The 11004-nt window shown below is 41.6% G+C and overlaps 1 protein-coding gene across 1 annotated transcript; it reads left to right on the top strand.

Annotated features, from left to right (window-relative positions):
• The first annotated feature begins 6150 nt into the window (after window positions 1–6150).
• Window positions 6151–10558, top strand: LOC139377182 (cement protein 20-like). Its single transcript, XM_071120184.1, has 2 exons — window positions 6151–6177; window positions 10088–10558. The coding sequence occupies exons 1-2, from the start codon at window positions 6151–6153 to the stop codon at window positions 10556–10558; spliced, it is 498 nt and encodes a 165-aa protein (XP_070976285.1).
• The last annotated feature ends 446 nt before the right edge of the window (window positions 10559–11004 follow it).

The following is an 11004-nucleotide window of genomic DNA, read 5'->3' as shown; positions in this document are numbered from 1 at the left end:
TTTCTGTTCTTTTAATTTTGTTTTATCTTTGAAATGAACAAGAACAGCCAAACATTCAGATATGATGCTGGGGATCATTTCACATAAGAACATAAGTGGGCAACAGTATTTGACCAAAAATACAGACAGATACCTTCAGGAATGAGTGAGGTACATGCCATTGAGCATGAAGACACCCAGGTGTCCCTCACAAGCTTCCCAAATGTACAAGTGGCCGAATTGGTACAGTGATACATTGATGCCAATAACTATATACAAAATACCCCAAAAATATTCCAACATACCCCCCCCCCCCCCCCAAAAAACAAAGTATGGAAAAATGGAAAAAAAAAGAATGAAAATATTTAAAAAATGTTAAAATAACAAGGGTAACTATTGACACTTTCAATGTACAATAATGTGAAGACCCTCAGTCCTCTACACAATATTGTGCTGCTGATGCCATAGCCCATAGCAGTCTCTTTCTGGTGTGAAGCAGAGGGTCACCGAACAGTTGGTGCAGGTGACAAGGGATTTCTTGTGGCACAGACAACAACGAAGCCTCCTTACTGAGCCCTTTTTGCCCTGAGGCACATTCCTGCCTGCAATGATACATTTTGGCATGTGGACACCACTGATTGGAGCAGAAGGGACAGAAGTAGAGGGGACATAAGCTGTAGCTTCAGCTAGCAGGCTCCCTGAAGGCTAGTTGTGAGATGGGGGGCTGCCATTTCCTTCTGCAGGATGAAGGCTTTCACCACAGTAATGTCAATGAAATTATAAAACATTGTCTTGTACCATTTCACGGTTTTATGGAGAACATTGTAGTAGCCAATCAGTGCATCTGACAGGTCCACACCTCCTATGCTCTTGTTGTATTCCTTCACTGCAGTTGGAATGGGGACATTTTTGGTGGTCCATGCCCTGCACCGTCCTTCACACGCCTGATAACATGATCACCACTGAAGGACTTGTGGGTTGTTGTGCACATCCCCACCTCTCTGGTGTCCATCCACTTCACAAAGAGCAGGCCATCTTCACAGATCCATCTCATGGTCCCCCGCTCAGCCCTCTTAGGTATGTCGTTCACCCTGGTTTTCGGAAATCCCACTCTGTTGGTCCGAATGGTGCCACAGGCCCACATCAACAGCTTCCTCAGGTCTGTGAACAGGGTAGGGCTTATGTAGAAGTTGTCCACAAACAGTTTGTAGCCCTTCCCTAGCAGCTGAAAATCTAATAACTGCATAACGGAGTCATAGCTAAGTCCCTTACTGGTAGAAAAACTGTTATTCTCCTCATAGACAAAGAAAGTGCACATGTATGCACACACAGAATCAGCCCAAACAAACAGTTTGTGACCACATTTAGTTGTTTTTTTACGCATGTATTGTTTTAGGCCAATTCTGGCCTTTGAGGCTACCATCCTCTCATCTATGGTAAGGTTCTGGGCGGGCTGAAAATAAATCTTGCAAGCCTCAAAGATGTCGAGGTAGAGCGGTTTAATTTTGCAGAGCTTATCAAACCATGCCGTGCCTCGCTTCGTCTCGTTGTCCTCGTCAACTTCTGGGTCACTGATGTGAAGCGCCCGTGAGATTGTCAGAAACCTACTGCATGACATGACAGTGGTGGGGAAAGGCAGTTGATGGAGGGGTGCAGATTTCCTGTCGTCCTTCAGGGTTTTTAGCTTTACAAGACCCATGTCAATGACCATAGAAAGGTAACAAAAAAGATCTGACATGGAAATGGCCTTCCATGTCTCTTTCTTGCCTTCCTGCTTCTTAGCTCCGTACTTATTAGTGTTCAACACCAGGGAATCAACAACTGCCGAGGTGAAAAACAACTGAAAAAGTTGCATGGGGCTGTACTTGGAGGTCATGTCCAGCTGAGGTCCTGGTGGCCTTTTCGGTCGGAATATTGGAGGTGGTGGCACAGCATCCTCCTCCAGCACAGAGTGCCAACCTCCGCTCTGCCAGCAGGTTCCACACTTCCCTTCCTCCGCTTCTTTGACACAGACTTCACACCTCTTGATGGCCGTGCGGGGGTAGGTGTGGTGCCGGAGACAGCAGGGGTCCGGCTGGATGGACCAGCTTCAGTGGGGGATTTGCACCTTGGCAGTATGGGCTCCCAATCAGAATCGCTGGGACTGTGAAATAAAGACACAGACACACAGACACAGATTATATATAGAGTAAGTAAACAATCACTAAGGTGAGGTGTTGTCCATTCCATGTTTAAATAAAATAAAATGTAAAAAATATCTAATATATACAGACACACAGACACACAGACACAGACACACAGACACAGACACACAGACACACAGACACAGACACACAGACCTAGACACAGACATACACCCACCCACAATGTAGAGCAGTGTACTTTACACATTTCATTACTGATTATATTTTTATACATGGCAAATCAAATAAAAATATCTCAAACAACTCAAATGAATAATATTTGATAATATTAAGTTAACATAACGTTACTCACCAATCCAACACAGAATCTTCTCCATACAGGAACATCTCCTCAGATTTAGAGTCAAAATAATTCTCACTGTCTGAATCATCTTGTAGTAATTCACTGTCACTATCTCGATCAATTTCTTCAATAATATCGTGTAGATCTGTATATTTTGTCTTTGTCTTTGATTTTAAAGTTTCACTCAGCATAATTATTCTCTGAAAATGCTCTCAAAAGAGAAATGCCTCCCGTAACCAGCGTGGCTGCTTCTAGTAGAATTTTCAATGGCGAATGGCTGTGTTTACGCTCGAGTTTCCCACAAAGGCTAGACTTCCTGGATAGAACCCTAACCTGTTGCCTTTTACCTCAGGTCATTGGCTATCTACCAAGCTAGATTTCAATACGATCAGTGGTCATTGGTCCGAAATCCAGTCAATCAACGAAGAACTGGTCATATCATTGGTGCGCAATGAGGTCATAGTTTGGTGTGTTCAAATCAGTTCCTTTCGGTCAATATGTCGTAATTATGGCTGTATTACTAACAAACAAAGGATTGCAATGAAACCAAACATGACTCGATAAAAGTCCGTTTAGAGTGAGTAATTACGTCCAAAGTTGAAGGACACTGAATTTAGGACACAAGCCGTTTACAAAATGTTTCCTGTTAGGCTATAAAAATGGATTATATCAAACAAAACAACAATTTATTGTTTCGTCATGACCTTTAGTATTGCCAAAAGAAGAAGATCTTCAAAGGTATTTGATGAATTTTATTGCTATTTCTGACTTTTGTGACTAATTTACTTGGCTGGTAGCTGTACATAATGTTTTGTCTAGTGATCAATAATCATATGGTTTGCTTTCCCAGTAAATACGTGTTTAAATCTGACATGGATTAGATGGACTAGATTAACAAGAGGTTTACCTTTCATTTCTCTTGATTAGATGTACTAGATTAACAAGAGGTTTAGCTTTCATTTGCCACATTGCACTTCTGATTTAATTAAAGTTAAATATTTATAATAATTACATTTCTGCAATTTTGACGAAACGCTAGCGGAACGCCATTCCTAGTCAGGTTAACCATGGGTTCCTAAAGGTCAAACATTAACCATGCGATTCTAAAAGTCAACCATTAACCATGGGGTCCCAGAGGTCAACCATTAACTATGGGGTCCCAGAGGTCAATCATTAACCATGCGATCCTAAAGGTCAACCATTAACCATGGGGTCCCAGAGGTCAACCATTAACCATGGGGTCCCAGAGGTCAATCATTAACCTGTCTGGGAACGGAACCCCTCGTCAACAGCCAATTAAATTGCAGGGGGCCAAATACAAATCAACAGAAATATCATAAATCAAATTTCTCAAACATACAAGTATTAGGGACCATTTAAGATACATTTCTCATTAATCCAGCTACAGTGTATGATTTCAAAAATTATTTCCAGCAAAATCTCTACAAACGATTATGTTAGGTCACCACCAAGTCACAGAAATACACAGCCATTTTTCCAGCCAAAGAGAGGAGTCACAAAAAGCACAAATAGAGATAAAATTAATAACTAACCTTTGATGATCTTCATCAGATGACACTCATAGGACTTCATGTTACACAATACATGTATGTTTTGTGCATATTTGTATCCAAATATCTAATTTTACATTGGCGTGTTATGTTCAGTTAGTTCCAAAACATGCTGTGATTTTTGCAGAGATCCACATCAATATACAGAAATACTAATTATAAATGTTGATGAAAATACAAGTGTTATGCATGGAACTTTAGATCCACTTCTCCTTAACCATGGGATCCTAAAGGTCAATCATTAACCATGGGATCCTAAAGGTCAATCATTAACCATTCTGTCATAAAAACAGAGTACAGGGTGGCTGTTTCAGTCAGACAGAAGCTGAGGGCGAAAGGGTGGCTGTTTCAGTCAGACAGAACACAATCACTTTGTGATGGCTCTAACGTTTCTCTCTGTTACCTCTAATGGTTCCACTATTAGCTGTTTGGATGATTTATATAGGACTTCTGTGTCTGTTAGCTCAATAGGATTTATATAGGACTTCTGTGTCTGTTAGCTCAATAGGATTTATATAGGACTTCTGTGTCTGTTAGCTCAATAGGATTTATATAGGACTTCTGTGTGTGTTAGTTCAATATAATTTGCATACAGACATGCTGTATCTATCTTGATGAAGGAATTTGACTCAATGAGTGGGCTTCAACAATCAAATATTTGTGTTTTTTTTATCAAGAGAACCTTCCATTGTGCTCCGAAGAAGTTCCATTTTATCAAGAGAACCTTCCATTGTGCTCCGAAGAAGTTCCATTTTATCAAGAGAACCTTCCATTGTGCTCCGAAGAAGTCGCATTTTATCAAGAGAACCTTCCATTGTGCTCCGAAGAAGTTCCATTTTATGAAGAGAACCTTCCATTGTGCTCCGAAGAAGTTCCATTTTATCAAGAGAACTTTCCATTGTGCCCCGAATAAGTTCCATTTTTATCAAGAGAACCTTCCATTGTGCTCTGAAGAAGTTCCATTTTATCAAGAGAACTTTCCATTGTGCCCCGAATAAGTTCCATTTTATCAAGAGAACCTTCCATTGTGCTCTGAAGAAGTTCCATTTTATCAAGAGAACTTTCCATTGTGCCCCGAATAAGTTCCATTTTATCAAGAGAACCTTCCATTGTGCTCCGAAGAAGTTCCATTTGATGAATATCCTGTCGGCTCTATAGCCCCATCCTGCCCAGCAGTACAGACACACCTGATGTCAGCTGTAGCCTGTTCAGTATGCACTATTCTATTACAAATGAACTAAGAAAATGTCAAACCATTCTAGTCCGAGAGGACCAGTGTATTTCTAACCTACCTACCTAAGTCCATTTAATTTTTTTTTTTAAGCAAAACTTTCAACATGCTACCAAGACTTGCTGAATATCTTATCAACTCAATAGGATTTACACAAGGTAATCTGCCTAGGAGCAAAAAAAACTGTCTACCTGCTTGGAAACTATTGGGTTTCCTCACCCTATCTGCTGTGATGAGAGGGATGAGTGAGGAAGGTGTGAATGGGTTGATGAGGAGAGCTACGGGACAGAACCTGACTAATTCTGGCCAATTAGTACACACACACACACACACACACACACACACACACACACACACACACAGTCACATGCACACACACACACAAGGTCACACACATACACACACACAGTCACACACACACAGTCACACGCACACACACAGATCCGCACACACACACACATGCATATAAACACGCATATGCACGCACACACACACACACACACACACACACACACACACACACACACACACACACACACACACACACACACACACACACACACACACACACACACACACACACTCACACACACACTCACACACACCTTCAGAACAGGACCGGTCTGACTACAGAGCTGGCCAATTACTGGTGAGATTTCAGGGAAGCTAGCTGATACTGGCATGACTCTGACATCTCCTTAAAACCTGCAATGAGGGAATTAGGAAGATGTGATATTGCATGCAATTTATTAACATTGTATTTTATTCCCAAGAAAAGGTGTCTTAGAAGGGAAGAGCAGGCGACTGAGAAAGATGTAACGGGCATGAGAGATCTGCAGAACAATCTTTGAGAAGCCTTTTGATGTTTTCAAATAGCTTGTCATGGGGGCAGGGAAGATGTGGCCCGAGGTAAGAACCTTATGAAACAATCCAGTGGTCTATTATGCAGCTTTCAGCTCCAAGACCAGAGACAGACAGACATACACCTTTACCAAGAGTGGTCAGTGGATTTCAGTGTAGCAGTCATTTCGGTGGACATTTCAGCGTCCATTTCAGCAGGGGCCTTAGTTTCTACATTTACTGTAGCGTGAAGACAGCAGATTGAAGTCTATGAGTCTATGAATCAGGTGTGAGAGCCTTGGTAGACTCATTAAAGACTTTAATCATAGAATGCCTCTTTGTCTGTCATTCTCCCAATCCAACCATGGCCCCTTCACTTCTTTAATCATATAATGTCTCTATGCCTGTCATCCTTCCAATCCAACCATGGCCCCTCCACTTCTCCCTTCTCCCTGACTGTATAAACTTGAACATTTTCACAATGAGGATTAGATTATTATTTCTGACAGATCTGGGATGGGTTTAACCTTGCGAAGAGGGAAAATATGAGAGGGAGAGAGAGAGAGAGAGAGAGAGAGAGAGAGAGAGAGATAGGAAGAGAGGAGCAAGAGAGAGAGAGAGAGAGGCAGATAGGAAGAGAGGAGCAAGAGAGAGAGAGAGAAAGAGAGAGAGAGAGAGAGAGAGAGAGAGAGAGGAGAGAGGAGGGGAGAAAGAAAATTTCAGTTGACAGAGTGGATGAATTTAAGCCATTCCTGAGATGGTGGTATTGTCAGAAGTCAAACAGGCCTGACACAAAGACGCTGTCAGGGTTGGCCTAATGACACCCTGTTCAGCATTCCCTACGTAGTGCACTACTTCTGAACAGGGCTGTGGTGCACTATGTAGGGAATATGGTGCCATTTAAGACACATTCTGTCAGGGTGCCCACTGGTTCCATAGCAGAACACATTTTGGTGATACATGGAACTATATAGAACCATAATCATATGGTTCTATAAAGAACTGGGCTACGAACCTATTTGGTGCTAGAACCCTTTGATATGGTTCTTTATACAACATTTACGGAGAACATTTTATATTGCTAAAATTCCATAGGTTCTATTATTGTGTTTATTTACCTGTTGAATCAGGTGTGCTAGCTCTGGAATGGCTGGAGATGCCTGAGTAGAAATTGAGAACTTGACTTAATCATGCATCCTCAAATGACACATAGACATAAATGACCTTTTCATAAATCTCTAATAATATCCTTAGTTACATAAAGGTAACACAATAGATCAACTGAAATGACACCCTCACTCACGGTTGCAAAAGAAAGAGCTGTTTTGGAAACCACGCCCCAAAATATTCAAATGAGCCACCACTCCTGAATTTTAAATTATCTCACAAAAACGTATTTTGAACAGTAAAGAACTGTTGAAAGCCTAAAAAGGATTAATTTGAGTCAGTCTGATTCCACATAGAACCATCACTCTTCCCGAAGAACCCCTTGAGGAACCCTGATGTCTTGGTACTACAACTTTTACAGGCTGGAATTGAAGAACCAACTGTTTAGGCAAACAAATCTCAAACCACCTTGTTTACAAATTCCAAACAGGGAATTCCTGAACGCAGTTCTCCCCTCAGGTAATCTATATATCTCGAATCTGCATTGCATCTGTTTACCACTTATCATTATTATATAAGTCTCAGTTTGATCTTGACTTAGGAAAAAATATTGAATAATCCATTTGAAACAGATCTGAAGTGTTTGAAACAAACAACACATAGACTTACAGTAAGTACTTTATAAACTGTCAGTATCTTCCAGTGAGTGTTGATATCGGTGTACAGTATACTGCTCTCCAGTGCCAAAGTGTTTCAGTGGCTTCCTTGGCCTTGACATCCATCACTCAGCTGATGCAGGAGCCAAGCAACCCATCCATCAGATCAGCTGACGTAGAAGCCAAGCAACCCATCCATCAGATCAGCTGATGTAGAAGCCAAGCCACCCATCCATCACTCAGCTGATGTAGAAGCCAAGCCACCCATCCATCACTCAGCTGATGTAGAAGCCAAGCAACCCATCCATCAGATCAGCTGACGTAGAAGCCAAGCAACCCATCCATCAGATCAGCTGATGTAGAAGTCAAGCCACCCATCCATCAGATCAGCTGATGTAGAAGCCAACCCATCCATCACTCAGCTGATGTAGAAGCCAAGCCACCCATCCATCAGATCAGCTGACGTAGAAGCCAAGCAACCCATCCATCAGATCAGCTGATGTAGAAGCCAAGCCACCCATCCAACACTCAGCTGATGTAGAAGCCAAGCCACCCATCCATCAGATCAGCTGATGTAGAAGCCAACCCATCCATCACTCAGCTGATGTAGAAGCCAAGCCACCCATCCATCAAATCAGCTGATGTAGAAGCCAAGCAACCCATCCATCAAATCAGCTGGTGTAGAAGCCAAGCCACCCATCCATCAGATCAGTTTAATGGAGAATTACTCTACTTATACAGAGCCTTCAGAAGGTGTTCACATGTTATGTTACGGCCTGAATTTAAAATGGATGAAATGCATATGTGTTTGTCATTGGTGTAAACAATACCCCGAAATGTCAAAGTGGAATTATGTTTTTACAAAGTAATAAAAAAAGAAAAGTTGAAATGTCTTTAGTCAATAAGTGTTCAACCCCTTTGTGTTAAGGAAAGCCTGAATAGATTCAGGAGTAAAAATTTGCTTTACAAGTCACATAATAAGTTGCATAGACTCACTGTGTCCAATAAATAGTGTTTAACATGCTTTTTGAATGAGTACATCTTTTCTGTAGCCCAAACATACAACTACCTATAAGGTCCCTCAGCCGAGCGGTGAATTTCAAACACAGATTCAACCATAAAGACCATGGAGGTTTTCCAATGACTTACAAAGAAAGGTACCTATTGGTGGAGAGGTTAAAAAAACAGACATTGAATATATCCCGTTGATCATGGGGAAGTTAATATTTAGACGTTGGATGGTGTATCAATACACCCAGTCACTACAAAGATACAGGAGTCCTTCCTAACTCAGTTGCCGGAGAGGAAGGAAACCGCTCAGGGAGTTCACCATGAAGCCAACGGTGACTTTAAAACAGTTACAGAGATGAATGGCTGTGATAGGAGAAAACTGAGGATGGATCAATACGATTATAATTACTCCACAATACTAACGTAATTGCCAGAGTGAAAATAAGGAAGCTTGTACAGAATATTCCAAAAATTCACCCTGTTTACAACAAGAAACTAAAGCAAAACTGCAAAAAAAAAAACTTTTTGTCATGAATACAAGGTGTTATGTTGAGGGCTAATCCAATACAACACATTACTGTGTACCACTCTCCATATTTTCAAGCATAGTGTTGGCTGCATCATGTTATGAGTATCTACTTTCTGAAGGCACAGTAGTTTGTTCATATGAAAAAAATGACTAATAATAGCCTATATCCAGTCAATGAAACAAGGATTTGGGGTACACGTTTCATAAGGTCATTAAGTCAGTAGAGAGAGAGAGAACACGTCCACATGTGAACAACTGATACTGTAGTCGGGGGGGTAGTAGAGTGTCATTTGGGATGCAGCCTGTCTCTCCTGTTAGTCTTCATTCTCCCCATACTTAGATAACTAGGGCTTTAGGTGAGACAGGGGCCCTATCGCTAGATAACTAGGGCTTTAGGTGAGACAGGGGCCCTATCGCTAGATAACTAGGGCTTTAGGTGAGACAGGGGCCCTATCGCTAGATAACTAGGGCTTTAGGTGAGACAGAGGCCCTATCGCTAGATAACTAGGGCTTTAGGTGAGACAGAGGAGCTATCGCAAGATAACTAGGGTTAGAGTAACTTGAGTAACTATAACTAGATTAAGTTAGCGGCATTGTGGATTTTATATAGTTTCACCTCTGTGGAACAGTCGATTTGATTCAGTTTCACCTCTGTGGAACAGTCGATTTGATATAGTTCTGTGAGTGTGAGTTCTGTGAGTGTGAGTTCTGTGAGTGTGAGTGTGAGTTCTGTGAGTGTGAGTGTGAGTTCTATGAGTGTGAGTTCTGTGAGTGTGAGTTCTGTGAGTGTGAGTTCTGTGAGTGTGAGTGTGAGTTCTGTGAGTGTGAGTTGTGTGAGTTCTGTGAGTGTGAGTTCTGTGAGTGTGAGTTCTGTGAGTGTGAGTGTGAGTTCTGTGAGTGTGAGTTCTGTGAGTGTGAGTGTGAGTTCTGTGAGTGTGAGTGTGAGTTCTATGAGTGTGAGTTCTGTGAGTATGAGTGTGAGTTCTGTGAATGTGAGTGTGAGTTCTGTGAATGTGAGTGTGAGTTCTGTGAGTGTGAGTTCTGTGAGTTCTGTGAGTGTGAGTGTGAGTTCTGTGAGTGTGAGTTCTGTGAGTGTGAGTGTGAGTTCTGTGAGTGTTTCCAAAATGGAACCCTATTCTTTATATAATGCTCTGACATTCATAGAGATAGATACATCACCGTTATATATTTTAAAAAAAACAATTGGTATCATTTCACTCAACACTCAACACTGACCCCTGGGTTATGGATTATGGAAAATAAAAACACAGTGGAAGTAGTGGGAGTAGTGATTCCTCTCAGGGAAAGCAGTAGTTAACATACCAGGGTGAAGGAGTGTACAGAAGATGGACTGGATATATCCAATACCCTGGGTGATCCCAAAGCAGAACTCACTGAATTCGTCCCTCAAGTGGCACATCTATTCCCTATTTAGTGCACTAATTTTTGACCAGAGCCCTAAGGTTCCCTAGTGCACTATATAGGGAATATGATGGCTTTTGGGACATCCATCATCCAATGTTACAATGTATGATCATCGTACAGGAAACAGGCTCTACAGACGAGGAAGACACTTAGAAACGAAGAGCTTGT

The sequence above is a fragment of the Oncorhynchus clarkii genome, chromosome 20 (genome assembly GCF_045791955.1).
Source record: "Oncorhynchus clarkii lewisi isolate Uvic-CL-2024 chromosome 20, UVic_Ocla_1.0, whole genome shotgun sequence".
Classification (NCBI taxonomy): domain Eukaryota; kingdom Metazoa; phylum Chordata; class Actinopteri; order Salmoniformes; family Salmonidae; genus Oncorhynchus; species Oncorhynchus clarkii.
This window is presented reverse-complemented; position numbering and strand designations above follow the sequence as displayed.

Coding starts and splice junctions, on each gene's coding strand:
- LOC139377182 (XM_071120184.1), top strand. CDS start 6,151: ATGGGGGCAGGGAAGATGTGGCCCGAG. Junction 6,178..10,087: donor CAGGGAAGATGTGGCCCGAG/GTAAGAACCTTA, acceptor GATTTGATATAG/TTCTGTGAGTGTGAGTTCTG.